Source organism: Scophthalmus maximus, chromosome 11 (assembly GCF_022379125.1).
Source record: "Scophthalmus maximus strain ysfricsl-2021 chromosome 11, ASM2237912v1, whole genome shotgun sequence".
Classification (NCBI taxonomy): Eukaryota; Metazoa; Chordata; class Actinopteri; order Pleuronectiformes; family Scophthalmidae; genus Scophthalmus; species Scophthalmus maximus.
Window position 1 is genome coordinate 18,568,778 of NC_061525.1, and position 26,962 is coordinate 18,595,739.

Consider the following 26,962-nt stretch of genomic DNA (forward strand, 5'->3'; position numbering starts at 1 on the left):
AGTAAAATACACAACTGTTTGTTTTAAAAAAATTCAAGAAATGACAAGAAAGCCCCCAAAAAATGTGGGGATGTGTTTGGAAACTCAATATCAGGTCTTTTTATTGTAAGTTTGCAAGACAATGACATGGCAAATGATCACATTCCCTTATAAATTTTTTTTAGACCTTCATATTACTGAGCAGGGAGGGAGCTATATAAAGGAATGAAGAAATACCGACTTAAGATCTGATAAAAGAGCAACATAAAAAAGAGTAAAGATCCCTGGCAATTACCGTCAACCTGATTCGCTTTGAACCTCAAACTACCTGATCTCCCGTCAAAGCCACGAAATTATAAATTATACAGCTCAAAAAAATACAACGTCTTTACAAATTACACAGCCTCATATCACCTCTTCTCAAATAAAAATGTCTGCCGGTGTGTGTATGCGTGCGTGTATGTGTGTGCGTGTGTCTTCTCCAGCTGCTACCCCACGGTCTTGAAGGCCTGCAGGATCATGTTGGTTTGGTGGATGAGCCGGTTGGCGCTGACAAACACGTTCATCGCTCTGGAAAGAACCGTGGCAGAGACACAAGGACGCACACGTGTCAATCACACAGCAAAGAAACCATGGCAACGAAACCAGCATTGATCGGTGAAACTTTTTTTTTGATCTGGCTGGAATGGAGGCTGTCGGGCTTCACAGAGCACAAGCCAGCGTGAATCCACCGGAAATGGGTCAAGGGAATTATTCCGCAATGGTGGATTTTAATAGGAGCGTGTCTGTGATCAAACCACAGCCATTTACGTGGTGGTGAAAGTGTGTGTGTCTGAGCGTGTGTGTGTGTTTGTGAAAAAGAAGAAGGCTGTATAAGTGAGTGAGAAGGCAGAAAAGGAAGAAAAGAAACAGAGAAAACTCATAACAACAGATCATAAACTAGAAACAGTGACATACTTTCCATCATTGAAGTAGGTTTTGAGTGTGTCGCTGAACCTCTTGGAGTATTTCACAAACTCTTTCTTCTGTTGTTCCAGAGCCTGAACAATTAATACAGACAAGCCTTTTCAGCATCGCTTATTCCACAGAAACGCTTTAGAGTGCATGAAGTTTTTTTCTTTCTCTCTTCACGTATCTACTTACCCGTCGGTTCGGATACTGATATTTCCTGAAGACGGTATTAACGGTGTCAAGCAGCTCCTTTATGGCACTGGCAATATCTCTGTGGATGACACGCACAAATAAAAATGCACATTCAAAAAACAATATCTCAAAAATCTGTCTGTTTTATTCAGGCGGTGATAACCCTGAGACTAGAGATCTTTGATCCTGCTCCTCGTCTCCCTTTACTTCCCCTGCTCTCACAATCTTGCTTCCCACCCTCAACTTTTTTTTTTCTCTCTCTCCCCCTCGTACGCACTTGAAATCCGCCGTTCCATAACTTTGATTTTTTAACATTCCCTTTGAATTGATTTTATTTCTAAGCTGTCCGCTGGGTAAGTAACTCGAGCAGTGACTCGCCAGGAGTATGAATTGAATTCGATAAAGTGAAAAAAGAAAAATGACAAAGTGAGCCGAGGAAATGAAACGTCTCTCGCTTTCGCTCCATAGTGCGTCTGTGCGTGTCTACAGTGCAGTTCATCAAGATTTTTATTTATTCATAATGTCATGGAAGGATCTTATTGGTTTGTCATCGATATTCCATAAAATACAGAGATACTTTAAACACTAGGATCAGCCTCTATGTTTGTTTGTGTTGCATGATTTATTGATTTGATCCCTGAACCTGATGGAAATGTGAGATGATCATGAAAGCTCACAAGTGGACCTTTGAGTTTTTCAGATTATATTTTTTTAATACATATTGTTCCCAATGATGCAAAAGAACTAATCAAGCCTTCTGACCTGGTTTGATTTTACTCCATGTTCTTTTTGCAAATAAAAAATATATGTATCAAAAACACACATTTCTTTTTTTTAAACATTCCCTGATGTAAAAGGAGCTGACCAGTCAAATAAAAGATTCATCTGAACACAGTCATTAACTTCTTCGACCATTTTACTCATGTATATTGAACACAAACACACACTGTTTTTGCAAAATGAAAGTGCTGATGTAATACAAAGCCATATCTTGGTGTGTGCAGACAGATCGGTGAAGTGGATTCACAACTAACATCACACACACATTCGCATCAATTTCACCATTGGGCTGTTTGTAGTCTGTGTTTATACGACCGATGTCGAAATAACCCAGACTTTCACTTTAGCTAACAACTTACGCGTGCATTGATTGCAGGTGGGTGGAGGACTTTTCACTTTCGTCCCATTGGGCTTTAAAGAACGATTTTGTAGTTGCAGCCACTCGTCTTTTCTTTCGACTCGATTGAACCTCGTCCAGAATTATTGTTTTTGGTCCGTTTTTTTTATTTTATGTAAAGACGGTCTTCATCACGAAGACACATTAACGAGACGCACGATTAACTATGAAAGGAAAGTGATTTAATAACCCATTGCAATTATTGGCAAAGTTCTCAAGATGTTTTCTTGCAGTCAATACAAGACGTTTGACTGAAACTTTTATGGAGACTTAAATCTGGTGCACGTTGCACATTCACTTAAGCTTCACACACTGGGGCTGCCTTACTTGATGGTTGGTAGGAAGCCCACTCTGTCATTGATCTCGTCTGGTATGGTGCTGAGGACGTGTTTCAGAGCTCGGGCCCTCTCATTCAGCTCCTGGAACTCTGGCTCTCGCCTGTCAATCATGAACTCTGAAAAAACAACGAAGAGGAAGAGGAAAATACAGATCAGCGACGGGCACGTCGACACACATGCAAATCACTACAGGAGACACCAAAAGGAAGCACGTGGGGAAGACACGTTTAGAATTAATATGTGATCAAGTGTGTGTGTGTGTGTGTGTGTGTGTGTGCGCACACTTTAAAATTAGCAGTGTGTAGTCTGTTGAAGAAGGTAAGTGTTACGGTAGAACTTGGGATGTGGCGTGCAGGAGGAACATTTAAAATTCATCCAAATGGTGTGTGCTTGTGTGTGTGTGTGTGTGTGTGTGTATGGGAGGGTGAATTCATTACTACCATCAATCACTGTACACAGCACAAGGAATTCAATTACAGACAGAGACGAAGGCACATCTGAGAACAGGAAGAAAAAGATTTGTGGAGAAACAGCTCCCCCCAGTGGAGGATTGAGCTCATGTGACAGGACCAAAATAACAGAAACCCCTGGCGAGTTAAGGAGTTAAGCTGGTAATCACCGGGCTTGTTTAATTCTCCCTTGTGCCCTTCCTGGAGTTGACACAGTAACATTGACCGTTGGTTAACTGCACTGGACATTTTAAAACGTCTTTCTTTGTGACATTCTGTCACAATGGTACAGTTGTGTTATTGTTGTTGTCTCAGGCGACACATCACATCTCCCCCAGCGTCCTACCTTCCACATCGTCGGCAGCCATGCGAAGCAGAGACTCGCTGTAGTTGATTTTTAAGTTCTTCCTCTCCAGTATTTTGATAATTAGGTCCTGGGTCAGACCTGGGTTCTCCTTCTCTGCCTTAAGACACACAAAATAGAGATGAAGATTATCGCAGTGTTTATCTGTGGAGCTGAAATTGAATGATTAAAAAAAACAAAAAGGGTATATGCACGGGTCTTACATTTCCATGAAATGTTAACAAACTAACCTTTATAAAAGCTGCTCTCAAGGTCTGCGCTGCTGACAGATTGACTTGCTCCAACTGCAAGTAGTAACACACAGACACAAATCTGAGCGGGAAGCACAAACCGAAACACACGAAAACACACACACACACACTTATCAAGGCCTCTCTTCTGTCGGGAAATATAATTCTGCAGAAAGTACACACAAACCAGGCAACCTGCAAATATTGAAGGACAGTGTTATTGCAGTGAGACTGTTCATCTGTATTCTCCGTCGGAAAAAATCTAAAATATTGCGTGAAAGTGTCTTCAGGTCCTCTGAGCCGATATTGTGATATTAATGATCAAATCTTCAGTTTGTGGGAGTTGCAGTTTAAATCTTTATTGGAGAGTGGGCAGACAAGAAACGAGGGGAGAGAGGGATGGGGATTGAGCACCACAAACTCAGAGGCCACCCAGACGCTCTAATGTGTGTGTGTGTGTGTGTGTGTGTGACACCCATTGATTTGCTACATTAAGACCACAGATATCAGTTTCAATTGGTTTTCAAACAAACTGCAGTGTAATTTGTTTGATAAATGAAGCCCATTGTGTTGGCTTCAAGTAAGTGCTACTATATAGATATAGTATCCTCCCTTGGCATTCTTTGTCTTGTCATATTTGATTTAACATTTGCACAGCACCCATCGACACTCCTGCATTGTTTAAAGCCCTGAGCACTTTATAGTTTACCATGTTTACCATTTGTTTTGTACATTTTTTTACCCCCAGAACTTTTAGCCAAAAATTAAATCACTTTTTTTTGTAAATATACAAGATGTTGATCTTACATACATACATACATACATATATGAACGCCACTAAACTTAATATGTCAGTATAATGAAATGAACATAGTCTTTGTGCATTACTCATCCTGACTATGAAAAATATAATCTGCGAGCACCAATTAATCGTGTAGACATTAATACCTTTCATATATATACAGCAATACAGTATACACTAGCAGTCTGATCTCCTCACACTACTGAACATTTTTTGCATGTTTGTCGTGTGTTTTTGTTTTGCACTTCTTCCATGTTAAATCTACTGCTTATTATTATTTTATCATTTTTATTCTGGCACACCATAAACCTCAACCGGCATTTTTATTAAACACACAATACAACCTCCTTCTGCTAGACCTGAATATTTAAAAGTCTCATCTATATTTCCTTCTGATTATTAGTGTTTATTCAGCTTAATATTATTTATTTATTTATATTTGGGTTTTTTCTTCCTTCAACTGAAACTCTGCATTTTTCACCTGGTTAAAGACGGGATACATCACGGCGTAGACAGCCATGGAGACTATCGAGGCGGTGGCGGCTTCATTCTTCATGTCGTCCATGGTCATCCTTGACCAATCAATGGCCCTTTGTGTGCGTGCTGCTTGTCCACGGATGCCGGTCTCGCCGCATTCAATCACTCGCCGAGACCGACGGAGCAGGAGTGGACGAGCGCCTGCAGGAGAAGAGTTATGCCGGACAGGTGAACAAGCAGGGAGAGATAGATGGCGGTGGACGGAAGTGACACAGAAAAAAAAAAGGTCATAAATTGCACCATAAATTTGGAATATTTAATGTTGTTATTAAAAGAGGGAACAGAGAGTTAGTCAAAGATGGAATCAATTCATAAAATACATTCTGTAATGGCTCCAACACTGCAGCAGCTCCACATGTCATAAGACCCCGTGTGTGCCAACACCCAGAAAGCCTTTCACTGACAGGCGCATAATCATATGAACAGCCACAGTGCAAAGTGTGTACTTGTGCTGTTCCACTGGATGCGATGGTGACAAAACTGGCATGAGTCATACCTGACAAGCAACATCCTCTCCAATATTACTGCCGTAATAAAGATGTCACCGTGATAAATATAGAAACTTGGCTCACAGGTTCCATGAATTCTTTTTTTCCCTGGTGGTTAAAATAAGGAAAAATATGTCCTCTGTCACCGGCCTGCGTTGTGTCTCTTTCACTCACACACACACCCGCCCATGTCTGACATCTGCAGGACCAGTTTCTTCACCCAGCTACTGTTTACTGTGTGACACCTCTCCAGGATCCAAAATGACATCATGATCCGCTCTGCTCGGCAAACAACTGATCATTTGCGAGAGAGAAGGGAGACTCAGCGGCATACCAATCTCTCTGTTTAGGAGTGTGTCATTTCAAGATTACAATGAGTTATCATCACCTGCCGATTTGACAACAACTCGAGGCCTATACTTTCTAACTTTCAACTATCAAAGGGCACTTTAATTTACAGGCTTTGGTTTGCCCTTTGATACCCTCTAATGCACAAACAATAAGGTTATAATGGGGCCCGGTGTCGCACAGTCTGATAAGGATTATAAGAGAGGGATATGTCATTGTATTCAACAGCTACATCAGGGAGAGAACACAAAAGACAAACCTGGTTAATGACAGCCCTGCCACACACTTGAAGTAAAACAGAGGAAAAAGTTAACACCCGAAACAGTGACACCCCTAAAAAATCATACACACAAGGCTTTTTTGTAAAGCTTGAAATAATAAACTAAAAGTATAATAATCCAGTTGGATTCTGAGAGACTACTTTGAGTGAGCTGTGGAGACTTTTTGCTTGTTTACTTTGTAAGGATAGTAACCTGTTCCTTATTCAGGCAAATATTGAATTTAGACTTTAGGTTTCTTTGCCCAACATGTGGGAATGTTAAAATTGAATCTGTCTTTATGGTGTGTCTCAGACTTGTGGACCACACAGGATGTTTCTAACTTTAAAAACAAAACTAATAAAAAAGGAAATGCGATGAATAACATTCGGGGTCACATTTCTTTGTGACCAGTTCGATTTGAGTCAATCTTCAGTCGATGAATGTGTAAAGATCTGTTTAACACCGAACAAGGGTTTTGTCCATAGATGTAGGGAACTAAAGACTGTAACAGTGAAGGGGAAACTAAACACTGACAATAGTTATACATTTGCATATGGATGACAAACCTCTCCCCAGGTGGACATTTCAACTTGACCAACACCAGTGTAAGAAATGATCATAATGACACCATAATATTTAAGAGGGCGTGCAACGTTGTCCTGGTATTGTGTATGAGCGAGGTCCAATATAGCTTCATGGCACACGCACCTAAATGGAACTTAATTATTATTATAGAGCTGCAACAGTTAATTGATTAGTAATCGACTACTAAACGAATCGCCAACTATTTTGATAATCGATTAATCGGTTCAAGTAGTTTTTATGAAAAAAAAAGTCAAATTCTCTGATTTCAGCTTTTTAAATGTGAATATGTTGTGGTTTCTTTGCTCCTCCGCGACAGTAAATTAAAAATCTTTGCTGTGTGGACAACACAAAACATCATCTTTCTATTTTGGGAAACAAGGTCAACATTTTCCCACCATTTTATGGACCAAACGACTAATCGATCAATCGAGAAAATAATCGACAGATTAATCGATTATGAAAATAATCGTTAGTTGCAGCCCTAGATTATAAATTGCCTACTAACATCTATCAAAATCATCATACCCAAAACATTTTATTTAAAAACTTCTATTTATATAATTTTACACATATTCTTGTTCACTTACTGTTCTTTTAAAGGGACATATGTTTGCTATGCGAAATGCACCAGTGGGAAAAGTTTTAAAATTTTCGTTGTACAGTTTTACATGTGCAATGACAATAAAAGGCTATTCTATTCTATCTCTATTAGGACAAATTACTTTTGGACAACAATTTTTGAGTGATTTGTTTTTGGATCCACAACGATTCCATAATATTTACATTGTTATTAAAATATTTTTATGCAGTCTGAATGATTTATTTTTTTTGTTATTCATTGTATGTGACTGTGTTGTCTTTCACCTGGACCCTCAGTCATTCGAGTCTGTCCAGTTCTTCTGGACCAAGAGAGTCAGACGTTTACAGACAGAACAGCAAATGGCGGCATGTCTACACTTACACTCTTTGTTATCATGACAGACGTCATTAGCACCCAGCTGAGGTGTGAGCCAACCCGGACACCCGGGCTCACAGAGCTCCGTCACAGAGCTCCGTCAACGGGCTCACAGAGCTCCGTCACCAGGCTCACAGAGCTCCGTCACAGAGCTCCGTCACCGGGCTCATAGAGCTGCGTCACAGAGCTCCGTCACCGGGCTCACAGAGCTCCGTCACAGGGCTCACAGAGCTCCGTCACCGGGCTCACAGAGCTGCGTCACAGAGCTCCGTCACCGGGCTCACAGAGCTGCGTCACAGAGCTCCGTCACCGGGCTCACAGAGCTCCGTCACAGAGCTCCGTCACCGGGCTCACACCACTCACACGTCCAGTCTGGGTGATTTTTTTAAATTTTTTAAAAAGTTTTTACGGTGGAAGCCAAAACTACGGGGTCAAGTCACAGACACGTTCGTTTCGTACTCAACAGGTGTTTGCTCGACGCTTTCACCGGATGATGATGATGACGACGATGATGATGATGATGATGATGATCCACAGCCACCGACCGTCACTGTGTAGCCCAACAAGTTCATCACTTAGCTTCACTACGGGGGAAACGCAATGAAACACATGTTTTACGACACGTACCTGCGGTGAGGTGAGGTGAGGTGAGGTGAGGTGGGACCAGACAGCTGCCGGGGGTGAGGGGCGACGACACCGCGGAGGAGAAGTGTTACAGTACGAACAGGTAGGATGCTAACGTGACATTAGCAGCTCGGGGAGCAGGTGCCCAACTCTCCGGCCGTAAGCTAACGAGGAGCTACGCCGCTAGCTACGTGCTCCGGCGATACGGATACGACAGCGCGAATGTGTTTTGGCAGCGGCAGACGAGTGTTTCCGTCGCTCAGTCAGTCCCTCGTTTCATTCTGGTTAGTCGGTTTCATTCAGGAAGTTTTTCTGCCTGGTCGAACTGCAGCCGAGAGCCGGGGGGCGGGGCGGGGAGGAGAGGAGAGGCTGCCCGCTTGTAGTTCTTTCGACACGTCTCCTAAATGATTTGCAACCGTCACGGCCACGCGATTAGACTTCAAATCCCAAATACAGGGACAGGTAATGTTTTCTTTTTTGTTTTGTTTTTTAACCCTTGCGACACTTTCGACGGAAGCATTTCGACTGTTGTGTGTCGTGCTTTTAGTTCAAGCAAGGCAAGTTCTCCACTAATGGTAACAACTGTCCGTGAACGTTACACGTGATCAGCGGTAGTGTCCAAATAAAAGTATGTGACTGCGTAACTTCTCGCTATAAAGACGTTATACTTAACGTTGTAGCAGGCTAATTTCGGTGCAGTATAATAAGTTGACTGGATATACGTCTTTACACAAATGACACTTGTTCGGTGCCTCGCAAAGCGTGAGGCTTGAAAGAAAAGTAGCCTCCTCAGTGCGACGAAGTAAATTCAACGCTTCGCCTAAGCGAAGCCGGAAGCCGGCGGGAGCTGCGCATTTCGCTTCGCGTCGACAACTCTTTGGTCGACGTTCATTGGACCAATCGGCGTGGCGACGGGGGGGCGGGGTCTGCGGCAAACGAACAGGCGAGCGAGCTGCGGAGCCGGAGGAGAGCAACAGAGAGGGAGACCGCACACATCATCCATCCATCCCTACCGAGCGACGGTTACCGGTAAGAGTCGTCTTATGCGTAAGATTATGTGCAATATATGCATATGGATAAACTGTCTGCAGGAGAAACCTCAGCTGGTCCGCTTTTGCAAGATTTCCCCATGGGCGAGAATATATTAAAATGTTCAGTTTCTGAGTTTTTCGTATGGGATCACCCTTTTCTGTGAAAGGTGTGATGATGTGTTGTGGTAAAAGGCGATTTTGTGGAGTAGTGTGAGGAGATTTTGAAGCTATAATCAACATGTGTGGGCTTTTAACAAGTGGGGTTGAGGGTGCTCTCACCCTGGAGTCTAATAGCTTATATATATTTTTCTTGTTGTTGTTGTTGTTGATTTTATTTTGTTGTTTTTTTCTTCAACCGAACCCAGTTTAGGCGTTGCGACGTGGTGCTTGTCCTTGAAATATACAGGCAAAGGCGCAGTGAGTGAACGTGTGTGAATTAATGAGGCAGATTGTAGTAGACTGGTCCCACCTTATCCCCCCCCCCCCCCCCCCCCCCCCCCCCCCCCCCCCCCGACACACACACACACACACACAAACAGGCGCACACACACCACTTACTATTCATGTTTGGTTAAAAAAAAAAAATCATTGAAGAAACAGCCAGCTGCTTCAGGTTGCCTCTCTCAGATGCATCTTTTATAAGACAGAATATTATGTATTTATATTTAAAAATCTAATTGCAATTGCATATTGCGTGCAGAAAAAGGGTGTATAAATATCGTATACACCAGTTTTATGACAAGATCTGTCTCCAAACACACCTTGAGTCCCATAAGTATGTAATGGTTTGTTCCAAGGTTGTCTTTGGACAAATAGCTTTTAATGTCTTATTGGCAGCCTAACCACAGTCAACAGTAAACAACTCAGTGTTTTTCTCGTGTCTCATTGTCTCAATCCGCCCATGAGCTCTTTATCTCTGCTACTAAAATAATGACCTCCTAAATCCTCAGCAGCGAGGCTCGTGGCTGTAGCAGCTCCACATTCAGGAAAACAGTATCTCTTTCAGTCATAATCTAAATGTATTAATCCCACATGCATCGAACTCCATTGGTTAAACTCTGCTGATGCGTAGCCTGATGTTTCCTCCCCATGGCTTTGTATTGTGTGTGTGTGTGTGTGTGTGTGTGTGTGTGTGTGTGTGTGTGTGTGTGTGTGTGTGTGTGTGTGTGTGTGTGTGTGTGTGTGTGTGTGTGTGTGTGTGTGTGTGTGTGTGTGTGTGTGTGTGTGTGTGTGTGTGTTGGGCCTATTCCCAGGGAGCGCTGCATTAATTGTGTTTCAATTATTAAATGTCCTTCAAATCAGCCTAGCGAAACAAGTGTGCGGACGGGAGAAGCAGCTGACTGGGTCTGAGCACGCTGTGCTCTGAGTGTATGTGCTTGTGGCTGCATGTTCGCTCCAGATCCACGTTTCTATATGTGCAGGAGTGTTGATGTGTTTCTGTCAGGGACATATTCTGCTGTGACTGTGTGAGAATAAGGGTGATTCTGCTGCTGTCTACTCCAGAGTGGCCACTTTATATTTCCTCTATGGAATCAAGCCTGTTACGTGCTGCATAATCAAATGAGAGTTTAATTTGCATTTGTCCTGAAATACATTATTTTACAAGGGGGAGAAAATTTAATTAATACATATGAAAAGGATTATATCGGCCGATATTAGCCTTTCACAGACATATCGGTATCGGACGATATTTTAAGTGCCCGACCGATATTATCCGCCAACTGATTTGAGCCTTTAAATGTGCATTTATGTTTACAAGTTCTCTGTATTTGGTTGTATTTGTATTCTCAATTTATAGTTAATTATGATAAAGTTTATAGTTAAACTAACATATCAAGCCTCAATTACATGTCGTTGTCATAAAGGTTTGACAACGACATCTTAGGAATCACTGAACGATTTAATTTATATATATATTGGCCAATGTATCGGTATCAGGAATCTGTACTCCCCAATATCGATATCGGCATCGGTCCCCAAAAATCCTTATCGGGATCTTAAAAGGATAATTAGAAATATTGTAACAGTTTAAGATAGATAATGGATTTAAATTATTTTATTACAAACGTAAGCAGTCTATCCAGTGGATTTAATCCTCCTTTTGCTTCACTTTCTAACTGAACTCGCACACTGAGCGACACCACCTGCACATATCGTCCCCTGTACATTCTGCTGCAGCAGAGACACGGGGGATTTGTTTATACCTGGCCAGGTTGGAGGAGGAGGGAGCACACGGGAAGAGTTACAGATAGGGAGGGCGGAAAGAATGGAGATGAATTTGAATCAGGAAGCAAAACTGTGAATGGTTAATATCCAGGATTAGATACATCTGTGACAGGAAAAAAACATTTGATCGATATATAAAATCAGAAAAGACACCTCTAAAATAATGGACATATTATCTGATATGATAAGTCAGCAGTATAGCAGTTGAAAATAATACTTTGTAACTGGAAGATGTTACATTTCTATACAAAACTCTTCTCAAATTTGTAGAAATATAAGGAAAAATTTACTGCAATTTCACTGCAACATTTCAACCTTTTACAGACTGCGCCGCTCACATCCGCTCTCTGGTCCACGAACACACACACATGCACACACGCATACGTTTATCCTGGAATCGATCTGTCAATTGATTAGTGGTTGTTGAGGTTTGGAGCTGGGTGTGGAGCGGGGGGGGGGGGGGGGGGGGGGGATGACAGAGAGTGACACATCTCTGCGAGGAGGACAGTAAAATGGTAAGGCAATTTCGTGGTACCTGTATTTCCCCCCCATTCAAACTCTTCAGCTGCAGTCTCAAACACCAAATCAAGTTGAATTATTCTCCTAACTGTCTCACTCGGGAGGCCAGTGCCTACAGTCGGTTCAAAATGCTGCAGCTCGGTCCAAAAAAACCCGTATTTTTTCCCCCCCTGTGACTCTTGACGCAGTGCGAGATCCCCTGATAGAGCGTTGCTCGCCATTCCAGGGGCCAGGTTGAAACCCAAAACGAGACAGAGTCTTTGCTGTCAGGGCCTCACGACTTTGGAACCAACTGCAGAGTCACTTTCCCGTTTTATTTCACTTCGTGAGTCACGTAAAAGTTTTTAATGTTGCAACATTCATTTTAATTTCATTCTCGTCGTTGTCTCTCTCGATTTTTATCTGGCTAACCCTCCACCACTTTGACGCAAGCTGTATGATCACAGCTTGGTCTAAACAGCCTTATTACCACCCTGTTGTCTTTCTCTCTCCACCTCCGCCTCCTCATCTGCTTTTCGATTTCTTATTCTGCGTCCGCTGCCCTTTCTCACCTTTGCCAACCCCAGCAAACACATACGCAAACACACGCTTCCCCCGCAGGAGGTTCGATGGTGACCTTTCCTGCGCTCCGGTGTCTCCCTGCTCTTTAAGTCCGTTTGAAAAAAATCTTTTCACTTTTACCGCTGACCCCAAACAGAGGCGGATCCAATTACAGCTCGAACCTCCTGCGCTCCCACAGCGCTGTAGCTCTCAGTGTGCGAGTGTGTTTCCGTGCATGTTTGTGATGAAGAACAGAGACAATGAGTGCGTCTTGGCAGAATGTGGGGAACAGTCAACAACCATCTTGCCGTGCAATACAGGGGTCATTCGATGTCCTCGGCTCAGTAAAAACTGGTATCTGCATGGAGGTTGCCTTGTTCTCTGACTCCCTGTATCTGTCTTCTCTACTTGTCTTTATTTGTGTATTCCTCTTCTGCTAATTTTCTTCCTCCTTGTCTTTTCCTTTTTGTTAGTTCTGCCCCGGCTTTTTCTTTCTCTCTCTGTCTGTCTTTTTAGCTCTTAATCTCCCCGTCTCGCCCCCTGGGTGTTTCTCTGTTAGCAGGAATTAATAAAGAGTTGTTAACCTTTGTTTGCCCTCTGTGGAGTGCACCGTGGGCATCCTGGGACTTCTAGGCAGCTTCCATTGCACATTATGCCATTTTCTAACAAGACGGTGAACGAGCTAAGGCAGTGAGATTGAGGATACGCCGTGGATGGTTTTTCTCCGACACTGGAACGGATATAACCCACAGGGCAGGCTGAAATTTAAATGTAAAGAGCGGTAATCATCGGTAGTCATATTGGTTTACAGGATATAAGCACTGTAGTATGAACATGCATGGAAGATATAGAAAATTAATGAAAGGAACGACAGGCCTCGTTATGTGTTAAATGGCAAAATCTTATCTATTAGCTTCAAAGAAGATTCATGAGCAACCACGGTCCTGGTAAATAAATAGACGCGCACAGGTGGCAGTTACTCAACGCAGTGTCCAGTTCAGGGCTGAACAATTCATCGAAATATTAGCATAATTGCAAGATGGCCAAGTCATAAAGTCATGCATGTAAAATGTGTGACAACATGTCGTAAATAAATGAAGCATTGAGGTGCTACAGAGATGACCCCGGGCCTACAAATCATATTCTACAGGTGTAAGATAGCATGCTCGTCTTGGTACAGGCCACAGCAAAACAACACAAATTGAAATGCAAAAAATACTAGACTCACATCACACCCTTCATTCAAAATAGTCACAATAGGATTTTTTTGTTTATTCGTTTGCATCTTGTTCAACCTAGTGTCCAGTATCAGTGCTTTGTTGTGTTTAATGGGCAGTTTCATTAAAGTGCTATTGAAATATAGGCACCAGAAACCGGGTGTGACATTGTGGGTGTGGCTCAAATCCCGACAGACAGAGGATCAGTTTACGAATAGTGATCTCCTTAACATACTGAAGGATTCCAGTCGTCTCTCAGGGTTCCTCTCTCTCTCTCCACCAGTAGCTCTGTGTATTACAGCACATATGTCCTGTTGCCTTTCTCTCTTACAGGAGAAAAATATTATCCACAACACATTTCACTCTTGATTATGATTTCCCATGCGTGAGGACATTTAATTAATCCAATTGGCCACTTTACAAATTAAATGCTGTAAATGAGCCAATTGAGAAAATACTGTGGCGACAGCTTCCACTCCATAAGATGATGCTCGGTGAATCCCCCTCGGATTTTTACTGTTGAGTTGGATCTGATGTGGCCCAGAAACTGCTGGATCTTAATTAAAACTTAAAGCAATCTGAAATACTCTGCGTGTAAGATGTGATAAAGTTTTGTAATGTGAAGCATTTATAATGAGCTGGTATTGGGATAACCACTGACAGCTAATTATTATTATTTATTTAGCAACACCCTCTTTTAGCAGCACCTCCACCAACGTCAATTCATACTGCTTGTTACTTTTATGAATGAGACCTATTCTATTCATATCCCCATGCCATTATCAACAGAGCAATCGCTGTAGAAATTCAAGGTTTTACGGTCATAGAGGTAATGATAGACATCATCATTCTCTGCAGTATATTCCCAGAGGGATAGGCCTCGATCAAATGGGATGTTGGCACTTTCACAGAATTCATCAAAGCGCCTATGGGCTTCAGAAGCGTGGAAGTTTATTTACAGCCTAAGTGAACAAGTGGGGACTTCAGTGTTTCCTGCAGGATTTTTTTTCAACAGCAGGGGCCGGCCAACCGTTTGAGTTTTATCGATTCCGATTCCGCTTATTGATTCTGGTTATTATCTGAAATCAGCTGCTGCAGATTCATTTTGAAGATGAAGAGGAGGATCTTGACTTGTTTTCACAAAGCCACGGAGTGCAGTCAATGTCCTGACCGGAACGTGTGTGTGTGTGTTTGTTTGGTTGGCGTGCATTAGGTGACACAAGTGAAGCTGGTGGGGAGAGTTCTTGTAAAGTGATGGGTTGTGTGAGAAAGAAAATGCTGAGTGGTGTTTGAAAAAAAAGAAAGAAGGAAAGAGTGTTTATTTGCCTATATGGATGGAGGAAGACATCTTTAAAGGGTAAAAATTCTTTCCGTCAGCTTGGCCAAAACGTAAAATGTCCATCACTTGCAGTTGCCTTGGTAACCTTGGCTTGGAAGTGTGTGTGTGCGCGCGCGTGTGTGGACCATGAATGAGGATGTTCATGTTTAATAAATCCCCCTGTCCTCTGAAGCATGCCGTCTCAAGGTGTTGGGTTTAAATGGCAGCGAGGATTATCGTACGTGCCGTGGATCTGTGTGACGTGACGTTTTAATTGTCGAAAAATGCCAACTGCCGATCTATTCAGCCTGAGAATTGGGATTACACCGAGAGATTAAAGGCTGCTCCGAAAAGGCCAGTGCGTTTAATTGCATGGAATTAATCAAGTTGTCAGGATTAAACCACGAGAGATTCCCGGACATATTCAGTTCTTTATAGTCACGAGAGAACATTTTATAGCCAGGTGTTGCGTTTCACCGCTAAACCTGGGAGGGCATGCTGGGAAACCCACCTGAGTAGATCGGAGCCAAAAGTCGGGGCCACCGTCGTCGATGGCCAAACTGGTAAAGTGTGGGATCCTCTTGCAGACGGGGCGGCACAACTGGAAAGGTCAGAGCGGTGTCACCGTTACAAGTAAAAGCCAGCCACCCATGGTGTTATTATCTCACTCACGCACGCACACTTACACACAGACACACACAGGTGCGCGCACAACGATGCCTCCGCGCCACTTTCCCTGGCTTGACTGCATGGCTGGGTCTTTCCTCCCAGAATGCAGGGCTGTCGCTCTCAGAAAAGGTTTGGCTCCCACAGCTCAGAAGGTCAGGAACATTACCTCCATTTACATCCCTGCCAGCCGCCCCCTCCTCCCCTCAGCCTCTCGTACTCCCCATGGATCTGTCTCACTCTCTGAAGTGTCTGACTCACACTCAAGACAACACGTGAGAGCAGGTGAACACACGTGACTTCACACTTTTGTTAACTCAGGTTTGTTCCCTCGGTTGAATTTTTCTGTTTGCTTCTATTTAAAACACAGGGAAACACAGCTACAGAGTCACAAGAGTCTGCGAGTGAGCTTCTGCGTGTGTTTAGTTCATATATATCGTGTGATGTTGTTCATCAAATATGGTGGGGTTTTTTTCAGGCTAAATAATGTCCTCAAACATCTGTTCACTGCGCTTTTTGTGGCGACTATCACTCAAACGAATTCAATTCAAACGAAAATAGTGACCATGTGCATTGTGACGAAGTCACACAGCACAGCAATGTGCTTCATTTACATGATTTGCGTTGTTTTTGGACAACAATGGAGCGCACAGGGGAATGAGCCGTGTCAGGCTTTGTCGAAGTCGTTCCATTGTATTTGTTGACAATAAGAAAAGAAAAAAGAAAAAGAACATATTTCGAATCAGGCATCCCCATTGAGCTGGTTTATTTTGGACAGGTAAATTGTTTGACGCTTGCCAGAGGAGAGGCCAGCACACAACGGGGATGGGGCACTAATTTTTCTGGCTGCTGCCCATTGTTAACCTTGTTGACACCACATTCACCTGCCGTGTCCCACACACACACACACACACACACACACACACACACACACAGCAGCAACCAGCAGATTCCAGGCCTGCGTGGGACTGCTAATTGAATCCTCCGTACAAACTGTATGAGGACAACAGCACAACAGAGAGACACACACACAACAAGATATGTGCCATGTGTTATCTCCCTCTACATCATTGTTTCTCAGCAGGTCTAGCCTCAACACCCACCTTTTGCCTTAGACACGAAGTCGCAACCCAAATTTCAGAAAATTGTTGTTCCTCACCACAAAATCCGTGTTTGATGTATCCGGTGTCACATTTGCGTTTGGCCAGTTTAGCCATGTTTACAAATGCACGAGAGCACGTGTTACTCTGAAGCGTGCACACTTAACATAAAAGCGGCGCATCAAAAATGTTTTTCTTTAATGTTTTTCCATAGAATTGTCATGTTTTGTGGTTCATATCGTTGTTGATGAATTTTTTGTCGTCTTGTTAAGTTTAATTAAAAAAAAAAAAAAAATATATATATATATATATATATATATATATATATATGATTACATTTTTTTTCAAGCATAAATCCGCGACCCACCCTAAATGGCCCTGCGACCCACTTTTGGGTCGCGACCCACCAGTTGAGAATCACTGCTCTACATGACTATCTCTGAGTGATGGAGATGGAGAGTGTGTGTGTGTGTGTGTGTGTGTGTGTGTGTGTGTGTGTGTGTGTGTGTGTGTGTGTGTGTGTGTGTGTGTGTGTGTGTGTGTGTGTGTGTGTGTGTGTGTGTGTGTGTACCTTCCTTTTCATTTGAAAGAGTACAAAGGAAAAGGTCAATGAGAGAGAAAAAGGCTGGAAAGTAGAGAGAGAGGGAGGACAATGGTGAAGATGATAGCATAGGGATGAGAGGGGGATGAAGAGGAAGGCGGGATAGGGTGATGGCATGGAAAGGACGGAGGAGGGGAAAGGCCTCCTTCGTAATCATCCTGCGCAGGCACAAACTTCACCATTCACACGCAGAGCGGAGCAGATTTTTTGGAAAAGAAGCAGATTCAACTCGAGATGATAAGAACGGTCATGAAATATGTATGAGCTCATTTAGCAAGATGTGCTCTGAGCAGCAACACTGACTGCAGTCGGCAGCACAGCCGTAGTTACTGAACAGTTGTTTATGCTCCGGCCATCCGCTCTCCCTCTCTCGATCTCTTCCTATTTTATATGTCTGTAACTGTGCACAACAAGTTTTGACAAGTGATTCACTTGTCTGTGAGTTTTCGCCTTTTTCCGTCCTCTTTTCCATTTTTTTTCCCTTTTCTCTCTCTTCCTCAACCCATTGGCCCAAACACAGAAATTAATTTAAATCTGTTCCTACTTTTTTCCCATTAACTTTACCTTGATCTTTTTACAGCACACTTTGAGGAGCTTTCCATTATTTATACACTGAAAAGTGCTGATAAGAAGTCGTTTTAAAGCAGTTAATTATTATTTTTTTGGCAGAACGACTGGCTGACATATGTTTTCTCTTTCTCTCTTTTCGTCATCCCACGTCCCCGCTCTACTTTCAATTCTGTCTCTCTCTGCTTTCTAAAATCCTCTCGTCCTTCATCTGTTTTTTTCCTTCCGCAATAATCTTCTCTCCCTTTATCTTTCTCTCTCTCTGTCTCCCTCGCTCTCGCCCTCTCTCCTCTGTACTTTTGGCTTCGTCACTCCCCAAATTATTTTTTCCCTGTCTTCCCTACATCCTCATCTGTCTTCCCTCCATCCTCATCTGTTTTCCCTCCTTCCACTCCCCTGTGCCTGCCCATCCCCCTTTCATCTCTCCAATCACTCATTTCCTTTTCCTTAACCCTTTCCCCATCCATCACGCCTCTCTGTCTTTCCTCCAAACACGTTTTCCTCCTTTCTTTGCCTCATTCACGTCCCATCCTCCCCCCATTTTCTCTACCCCCCCCCCCTTCCCTGCTATCTCTCATTCTATCTCTTCTTTTTTTCAAATCTCTATCCTTCATTGTCGTACATCCCGCTTTTGCTCAGCTATCTGTGGTCTGTGCTGCGATGTTGATCCTGGACGTTTTGTCCCCGCTCCTCCTCCTCCTCCTCTCCATCCTGTTGCCGGGCTACGGTTGCCGGGCGGCGGACATTCCGGAGGACACTACAGCAGAGTTCTCGGCGAGACTGTACCACCAGCTGCAGGCGGCGGGGGGTCAGGAGAACATCATTTTCTCCCCGCTCAGCGTGGCCGTGGCCCTGGGCATGGTGGAGCTGGGGGCCAGAGGGGCTTCGCTGGAGCAGATCCGACAGGCGGTCGGGTTCAGCCACCTGCTGCCAGGTGAGACACATTCACAGGAGAAATTGGAACAAAATGAATATGTGTTTAATTTAAAAGTGTCTCTCTACTTTTTAAGTTTAGATAATCAACCGTGAACATGTCGGCAGGGTTTTCTTGGCTTAGACTTGACTGAGTTTTCATCACAAACTAAAGAGGTTTGGAGTTTGAATTGACATTTAGGACGGGACTTTGGAAATGTAAGATCCAGCATTCTTCGAGGCCTCACCCATCACGTGGACTAAAAGCCATCGCTGCCTCTGCTGCTCGCTTTGCCAAGCCTGGGATTAATAATTAACGTTTTAATAGCACCTCAACTTTCAGTGCAAATTGCCAGAGTAACAAAATCTTACAAGTCTCATACTCAATATGCATAAACATGCACTTGCTATACATTATGCACAGTAATAGGCATTGTTGTAGAAATGTTCCAAGTACCCGATATCTTTATTCACTATATGAGGAAATGAATTCCCACTTTAAATTTGGTTGTAACGTACAGCATATTCCCAAGCAGCCAAAAAACAGATATCATTTCCATTTTAAAAGATATGTTTATTCATTTGTGTTTTGTATGCCTTTTTTTTAACCATTTTACAAGGTGAATACATTTGTCATTCAAAACTTTATACACCAGTTTTAATGACCACGACTTCCCATGATCCTGAGGACAGACAGGTGAACGACACGAGATACATGCTTTGTACATATTGTATGATATTGAATGACACCTAAATAAATAATACTAATATTCCAATTTGTGCCAATATTTGAACGTGGGATCTTAGCAGCAAGGTATATAAAATCTGGAAGGATGTAGTATTAGTATCTTAGATATATAAAAGTAGAATTCTTCAATTGCTTTACTGTCGTTTAACAGAAAACACTGGTTTTAAAACCTCCCTGTAACACAACAAAGGTTGTGTACAGATTTGTTTCACAGTACTGTGCACTGTCCAATACATCTCTGTACCTGTGTTTTCTCTCTGTTCTCCAGGCGCGGAGTTTTCTTTGCTCCAGAACCTCACGGCTGCTCTGTCGAATGACGACGCCCGCTACGTGATCCGACTGGCCAACAGCCTCTACCTGCAGGAGGGCGTCACGTTCAACCCCGAGTTCCTGCACCTGATGAGGAAGTATTTCCGAGCCGACGTGGAAACGGTCGATTTCAGCGAGTCCGCGGCCGTGGCTGACCAGATCAACAGCTGGGTGGAGAATCGCACTGAGAGTAAGTCGGAGGAGAGGGAGGGATGGAAGAAAAAGAAAAAGATTCCTAAGGAAAGGAGGGTGAAATTATTACGAGTGACATGCAACAGTGTCAGAGGATTTACATCATTGTACAAAAACAAAAAATTACTGAATGCATTTCAAAGCCTCAGTTGCACAAATCCCTTTTCTTATCCTTATGTAGAAAACTTCAAAAGCTGCATCACAGCCGGCTGCCGGTCCCACAGTCAAATGAGAAACAAATGTAGCTCTGAACAAATCTCTTCCTCCAGGTAAGATCCGCGAGCTGCTGTCAGCCGAAGACTTCAGCAGCGTGACGCGCCTGACCCTGGTGAACGCCATCTACTTCAGGGGCTCCTGGAAAAACCAGTTCAGGCCCGAGAACACCAGAACCTTCTCTTTCAGCAAAGACGACGGCTCTGAAGTGCAGACGCTCATGATGTACCAACAGGGAGACTTCTACTACGGTGAGAGTGGACTGTGTGTGTGTGTGTGTGTGTGTGTGTGTGTGTGTGTGTGTGTGTGTGTGTGTGTGTGTGTGTGTGTGTGAGTGTGAGTGTGTGTGTGTGTAAGAATTGTTCATGTGGCTCTTCTTCAACATTTCCTGGGGTTATTTAAAATGTTAATCTTAGATCTAAAATATTCATATTTGCAGCGATATATCCCCAGGAAACTTTCCTCTTCTCACTGCTGCTAAAACTTTTCTTCACTTGCACCAAAGTCAGCTCATTTGTCTTTTTGATTTACAGTACTTTCCATTTTGTTAACACCATACTATATTACCTTTTGCTACATCTACTAACACTACTATTATTACTATGACTTCTCTTTCCACGGGTACTTTTTCTTAGTTGCTGATTGAAGGGCATCAACGTCTGCTTCTAATGGTAGCATGGGATTTGATATTATTAAGTAATATCATATATACATAATATAAAGAACTATAAATTATTATTATTATCATAATTATTATTATTTATTATCTAAACCATGACTGTTATAATAGTTGGAAGATAATATGGGCCGATATGATCCATTCACAGACATATCGGTATTAGCGTTTATGTTTGCTGATATGCACAGAAAACATTTATTTTACAGAATAAACAGAAAAGTTATGCATTTTTCTTCATAGATTTTCCTGTTGTTTTTTCTTTTTATTATAAATTCTACATAATTTGAGGCTTGTAAAATATCAAGCCTCAAATACACAGTCTTTGTTATAATGGTTTGGTAACGATATTTTTGGAGTCATCGTCAAATGTTGTTTTTTTTATATAAATATCTGCCAATATATCGGTATTGGACATTTTTTACTACCGAATACTGGTACTGCATCAGCTCCCCAAAGTCCATATTGTCGGTCTCTAATATTAAGCCATAATTTGTCTGTTCTGAATCTGTTTTGTGTTTAGCCAGCACTGTAAAGTGCAAGGACAGTTTGTCGAGGCCTACTGGTCTGCAATAATGCTGTTATCTCTGAATTATTCCAGTCTGTCTTTTTGCATTGAGTGGTTTTTTTTTTGTCTGATGCACTGCCAAAGACGACTCCATCATATTCTTCCTGCACTGCTCACCACAGTGGGTGCATTTGCCTGTGCGTGTGTAGTGAGATTGATTATGAACAGGGTGCACACGTACTCATCCTCAAACACTCAGGATCAATAAAATCTGTGAATGTTTGAACTGGTGTGTGTGCTGTGGCGAAGCGTGGTGCGCGTGCGCGCGTGTGTGTGCGTGTGTGTGTGTGTGTGTGTGTGTGCGTGTGTGCGCACTTCAGAGCGACAGAACAGGGACAGGTCCTGGGGGAGAAGGCTGCGTTTGCGTTTTCCTTTTTGAAAACATGAAACATTGTATTGTTTAAGTAAACTGATTTGGGTCGCCACACCTCATTCTTTGTCTTTGCCTCACTCTGCGTCAGCAAACCCCACACAGACTGGCACGTTAATGAGGGATGATCGTTCCTTTTTGTTGTAATGTTCCTTTTCTGAAGCAGCTTCAAAAGAAAAACCGTACGCAAAGACTGGGATAAAATCTGGCTAAGTTAATTGCTCTGTAATCTCCATCTCACATAGTGCAAAAACCCTCTGAGTGGGATAATCTTATATTTAGATTTAAAATCTAGTTGGACTGGGTTTGATGATAAAAGGATTATCTCATCCTGACTGAGAAACACTGTCTCACTTAACGCAAGTCAATGTCTCTTTCCGTGTCTCCATTAGAATTGTCATCCAGGGGTTTTGTTGAATTTGATACGAGGCAAGAATCTTTGAAAGATCCACTTCCTATTGTCTGTACTTCGTCTAAAAGAAGATATACAGCTTGTACAGATGTTTGTACGTGCATGCTTTGGTCTCTGAATGTGAGATGTGCCTTTTTATCTATACACGTATATCGTGTCTCCCCCTCACCAGGTGAGTTCAGCGACGGCTCCCAGGAAGCCGGCGGCGTGTACCAGGTGTTGGAGATGCCCTACGAAGGAGAGGACGTGTCCATGATGATCGTCCTGCCGCGACAGGAGGTGCCGCTTGCTTCGCTGGAGCCCATCATCAAAGCACCGCTGCTGGAGGAGTGGGCTAACAATGTCAAACGGCAGAAAGTGGAAGTCTACCTACCTCGGTGAGAGAGAGGACACACTCACACACACACTCATACACATTCATGCTTGTATAAGAGAACACATGCACCCATCAACTCCAACTTAGACCAGTGGTTTCCTTAAAAGAAGATAATGACAACTTACAGATCTTGGTGGTTTCACTTTTTTTTCCCCCATTTATCATGCGGAAAATCTCCGTTAGGTAACTAATACTGTGAGCAGTGGATTTAGTTTTTTATCTTTAAATTTGTTGCCTCCATCATTGGAACTCTCATCTAATAACTGTATGATTTGTTCATGTAAGTATGATGGTTCTGAAAACAGCCGTTTCATTTTCAGGGCATCAAGTCTGCAGTAAAATGACTTCACTCCAAATATTTGAATACGATATTATGTCATTTACATTTGGATAGCTCCTTAAAAATATAGGAATGTTAAAATTCTTAAGCTTTTTGAAAGCTTAAGGCTTTACTTACTATTAAACTTCCTTGTTGAAACAGACGTATAACCCCCCTTTACATATGCGTGAAACATAACCATGTGAATAAAGTAATTCTGACTGAACGTTTCAGGTTCAAAGTGGAGCAGAGGATTGACCTGAGGAGCACTCTGCAGGAGCTGGGAATAAAAAACATCTTCACCAATGATGCCGATCTCTCCGCCATGACAGGTAACACCTCATCTGTATGTGAAAACCACATATAGACGGCACAAACCTGGACATTGTTATTAAAAAAATGACATGGATAGACACAAATGGTGTGAATAACATACTCTTAGCATCATCCGCTTTCTCCATTTCTTGGCTGCGGTGAAGTAGCCTCTGGTACATTTCTAAAGGTAACCAAGGTAACTGGCACCAAGTGGGCAGGTCAGAGCTGTCACACCATACAGTAAAAATAGATCCAGAGAGATACAGGTGTATAGAGCCGGAGAAATGGATAGGCTATAGATATGTTGGGATCATTTGCACATGACATGACAATAATTCCACTGATGAGAGCCAGTGTTTTTGTTTACAGTCATCAACACGCCCACACGCTCGCTGTGTATTCTCACATGGGCTCACTCACACTTTCTGGAAATTCTACTAAGGGTTCTTCTCACATCATGCAAATGTCTCGCAGCCCCTTCAATGACATTTCAGGAAAATGAAAACGACTTCAGTGCATATCTGAAAGCAGCTTGAGACATATTGATATGCCGTGTATTCTAAATGCAACGGGATGATCCGTGTACTTGTGTGTGTGTGTGTGTGTGTGTGTGTGTGTGTGTGTGTGTTTTCCAGATGGTAAAGACCTGTTCATTGGGAAGGCAGTGCAGAAGGCCTACCTGGAGGTGACTGAGGAGGGGGCTGAGGGGGCTGTTGGCTCAGGTAGACTTGAATCTTTTATTTCTCATCATCATAATCTCCCTGAACATAAACATTCCTACACATACCTTTCCCCACACCTTTGTTTGTGTGAGTGGGTGTCATTACTGCAAAGTCAACTTCAGGTTCACAAAATACTGCCCCCCTCTGTCGGCTCATAACAAAGATGATGATTGTCCCTCTGGCTCCCTCTCTCTGTCCCTCAGGAATGATTGCCCTGACCAGGACTCTCGTGCTGTACCCCCAGGTCATGGCAGACCACCCCTTCTTCTTCGTCATCAGGAACAGAAGGACAGGTGCGTGGTCGTGCACGCGCGTGTGTGTGTGTGTGTGTGTGTGTGTGTGTGTGTGTGTGTGTGTGTGTGTGTGTGTGTGTGTGTGTGTGTGTGTGTGTGTGTGTGTGTGTGTGTGTGTGTGTGTGTGTGTGTGTGTGTGTGTGTGTGTGTGTGTGTGTGTTTCAACCCAACTTTCTTTCTGTCTCTTTCGCTCTCCAGGGTCCATCCTCTTCATGGGCAGGGTCATGACCCCAGAGGTCATTGAGCCCAACGACCAAGACTTTGACTCCATGTAACCACAGCATGAGGTCACTCAACCTCAGCCAATCGGAATCCTGACGTCGTTAAATGCTACCTATTCTCGATCACCATCTTCAGCTGTGTTTTATACCCTTTACGGAAAGAAAAAAAAAGATATATAAACTGGATATTACATGATATATTATATATTGAAATATGACATGACGTTACAACGTGATTGTGTTTTGGTACTGGGAGCTTTAAACTCTTGGATACAGACGTGCAAGAGAGGCAAAGTTGTAAATATTCCTCTAGAGACGGACGGTTTGTACATGAGCCAGAGAACACAATGATATGTAATCCACGCACTGCCCCTTTAAGTTCAGCAGCTTCGCACTCACCTGCACCCACACACACAGAAAGAAAATCTTCTTCAATAGAATATCCCTCCTTCTTACTGCAGATACAGAATGTGCACACTGTACGTTTCTTTAATTACATCCCTGTACATTTGACATTGTGTTCTATACACACACACACACACACACACACACACACACACACACACACACACACACACATATATGCTGAGTATTTATTGCAGAATAAACGTGCAAACATTTTGTCCTTATACAATGAATCTTAGTAATGTATCTGTTCCAGACAGTGTTCCAGTCATTTCTACACCGTAGGGCACGTGGCTGAACTGCTGATATGAACTAATATGCCTTATCACATCGGAGTGGTTGATGAAGCCCCGGCTGGGCATGATCTCACAGGTGAGCAAGAGTAGACTGCGTAACTAAGGCGGGTTGCTATGGAGACAGACTGGCGCATGCAGGGCACACTGGAAAGATCTGCTGCACCTTTTACGGATGAACATACAGTGAGAAACGGTAACGCCAGCTGTATTCAGTCTTTTACTCAATAAAAAAAAAAGAAGAATGTGTTTCCGTTAACACGCGTCTCCTTCTCTGTGCACGGGGGGTTGTTGTTGTTTGTTTAAAATCATTTTTTAAAGTAAACTATTTCAATGATCCACAGAATTAATCATAATGCTAACAGCTAACACAGCTTCAGGTTTTCTAAATGGAAGGATTTTGTGATATTCAAAATACAGCCAAATGCTTCAGTATGTGTATGATACCCCGTTAAGAACAAGTGCATTATGTATTCAGTGGTTGAATATATAATGCACTTATGTAATGGCTGTTATAACTTCTAACCATAAGGTTGGCTGCTCGACTGTAACTCGGTTTCCCAGGGCAGACACTGTCCTGCCATGGCATTTTGGGAGTAGGTTCAGGCCTGTGGCATCATCTAGCTACACCACACACACACACACACACACACAAACACAAACACAAGGAAACAGATCATATCGCTGAGCAAGCCGTAAAAGGATATACTGTCCTTTGCCAAAGGACGAATGAGACCTGAATGTTTATTCTGATAAATGTCGCTTCATAAGGACGACAATGCAGGAAAATACATAAGAAAAATATGTACAAATGTTTATTTTAGCTCTTTTTATCAAGGAAGTATCTAATAGATAAATAATGAAGGATGGATGTGATGTAGCTACAACTGGTACATTTTAATGTTCCCAAGTGATGAGCAGAAAACTATGAAATAGAATATAACATTCCATTATTAACAGAAGGGTCTAAATATGAATTATAATTAAATACAACCTTCAATAATGTCATTAAGGGCATAGTAAAGACTAAAAACATCAGTAAAAAATAACATGTATTACAAAAACAAGGAAATTAAATTATATATGAATATTATGCAGTGTAAACAGAATACTGTGTAATATTTAGTCAATTGCAATGTTTAAAACTAACTTACATAGTAAACATATTAATCCTTTAGTAACTGCCTGTGCTATCATTGAGTAACAAGGATATTGTTCTATAGAAATGTTAAAAACTAGAATATTAATAATGAACTGTGCTTGGGTGAATGTACTTAGTAACTTTCCACCTCTCCTCCTGTACTCGAGTGTCAGTTTGGTTTGAAACCACTGTCTCACTAAACATTCATATCACAACTAACGCACCTGTTGGTGCCTGCATGGCTCTTTTGAGATAATAAGCTTTTAAAATATGATTGGAAATAAACCCGGACAACTACATCCCCAACAGATGTTTCTGCAATCATGAGCTCTTTTTCTCAGAGCGATAAACACAAAAAACACACATAAGGGTGCTTTGATGTGACAACAGTCATCCCCATCTTCAGCTGGTGT

The 26,962-nt window shown here is 42.5% G+C and overlaps 2 protein-coding genes across 5 annotated transcripts; one reads left to right on the forward strand and one right to left on the reverse strand.

Moving 5' to 3' along the window:
- Positions 1-75: 75 nt before the first annotated feature.
- On the reverse strand, positions 76-8,426 carry LOC118299290 (programmed cell death protein 10). 2 transcript variants are annotated; one of them, XM_035622876.1, is made up of 8 exons: positions 8,292-8,426; positions 4,964-5,164; positions 3,681-3,734; positions 3,433-3,550; positions 2,627-2,753; positions 1,123-1,201; positions 937-1,019; positions 76-549 (listed from the first exon to the last, which is right to left on the reverse strand). In XM_035622876.1, exons 2-8 carry the CDS (start codon positions 5,051-5,053, stop codon positions 468-470), a joined length of 633 nt encoding a protein of 210 aa, XP_035478769.1. In that variant the 5' UTR covers positions 5,054-5,164; positions 8,292-8,426; the 3' UTR covers positions 76-467. The 2 variants fall into 2 exon arrangements, with proteins under 2 accessions (XP_035478769.1, XP_035478768.1); XM_035622875.1 differs by having other exon boundaries at positions 4,964-5,160; positions 8,283-8,422.
- serpini1 (serpin peptidase inhibitor, clade I (neuroserpin), member 1) lies at positions 8,214-25,667 on the forward strand. 3 transcript variants are annotated; one of them, XM_035622872.2, is made up of 9 exons: positions 8,214-8,382; positions 18,704-18,998; positions 19,993-20,223; positions 20,495-20,689; positions 22,637-22,841; positions 23,394-23,491; positions 24,110-24,196; positions 24,400-24,489; positions 24,688-25,667. In XM_035622872.2, exons 2-9 carry the CDS (start codon positions 18,725-18,727, stop codon positions 24,762-24,764), a joined length of 1,257 nt encoding a protein of 418 aa, XP_035478765.1. In that variant the 5' UTR covers positions 8,214-8,382; positions 18,704-18,724; the 3' UTR covers positions 24,765-25,667. The 3 variants fall into 3 exon arrangements, with proteins under 3 accessions (XP_035478765.1, XP_035478764.1, XP_035478767.1); XM_035622871.2 differs by lacking the exon at positions 8,214-8,382 and adding an exon at positions 8,605-8,741; XM_035622874.2 differs by lacking the exon at positions 8,214-8,382 and adding an exon at positions 9,018-9,308.
- Positions 25,668-26,962: the final 1,295 nt, after the last annotated feature.

Bases quoted from the DNA above. Each gene is read 5' to 3' on its own strand.
- serpini1 (XM_035622872.2), top strand. From the start codon at position 18,725: ATGTTGATCCTGGACGTTTTGTCCCCGCTCCTCCTCCTCCTCCTCTCC. The intron at 18,999-19,992 runs GTGAGACACATT...TCTGTTCTCCAG, and splicing joins GTTCAGCCACCTGCTGCCAG to GCGCGGAGTTTTCTTTGCTC. The intron at 22,842-23,393 runs GTGAGAGAGAGG...TGAACGTTTCAG, and splicing joins GTGGAAGTCTACCTACCTCG to GTTCAAAGTGGAGCAGAGGA.
- LOC118299290 (XM_035622876.1), bottom strand. From the start codon at position 5,053: ATGACCATGGACGACATGAAGAATGAAGCCGCCACCGCCTCGATAGTC. The intron at 3,551-3,680 runs GTTAGTTTGTTA...GTGTGTCTTAAG, and splicing joins TGAGAGCAGCTTTTATAAAG to GCAGAGAAGGAGAACCCAGG. The intron at 1,020-1,122 runs GTAAGTAGATAC...TTAATTGTTCAG, and splicing joins ATCAGTATCCGAACCGACGG to GCTCTGGAACAACAGAAGAA.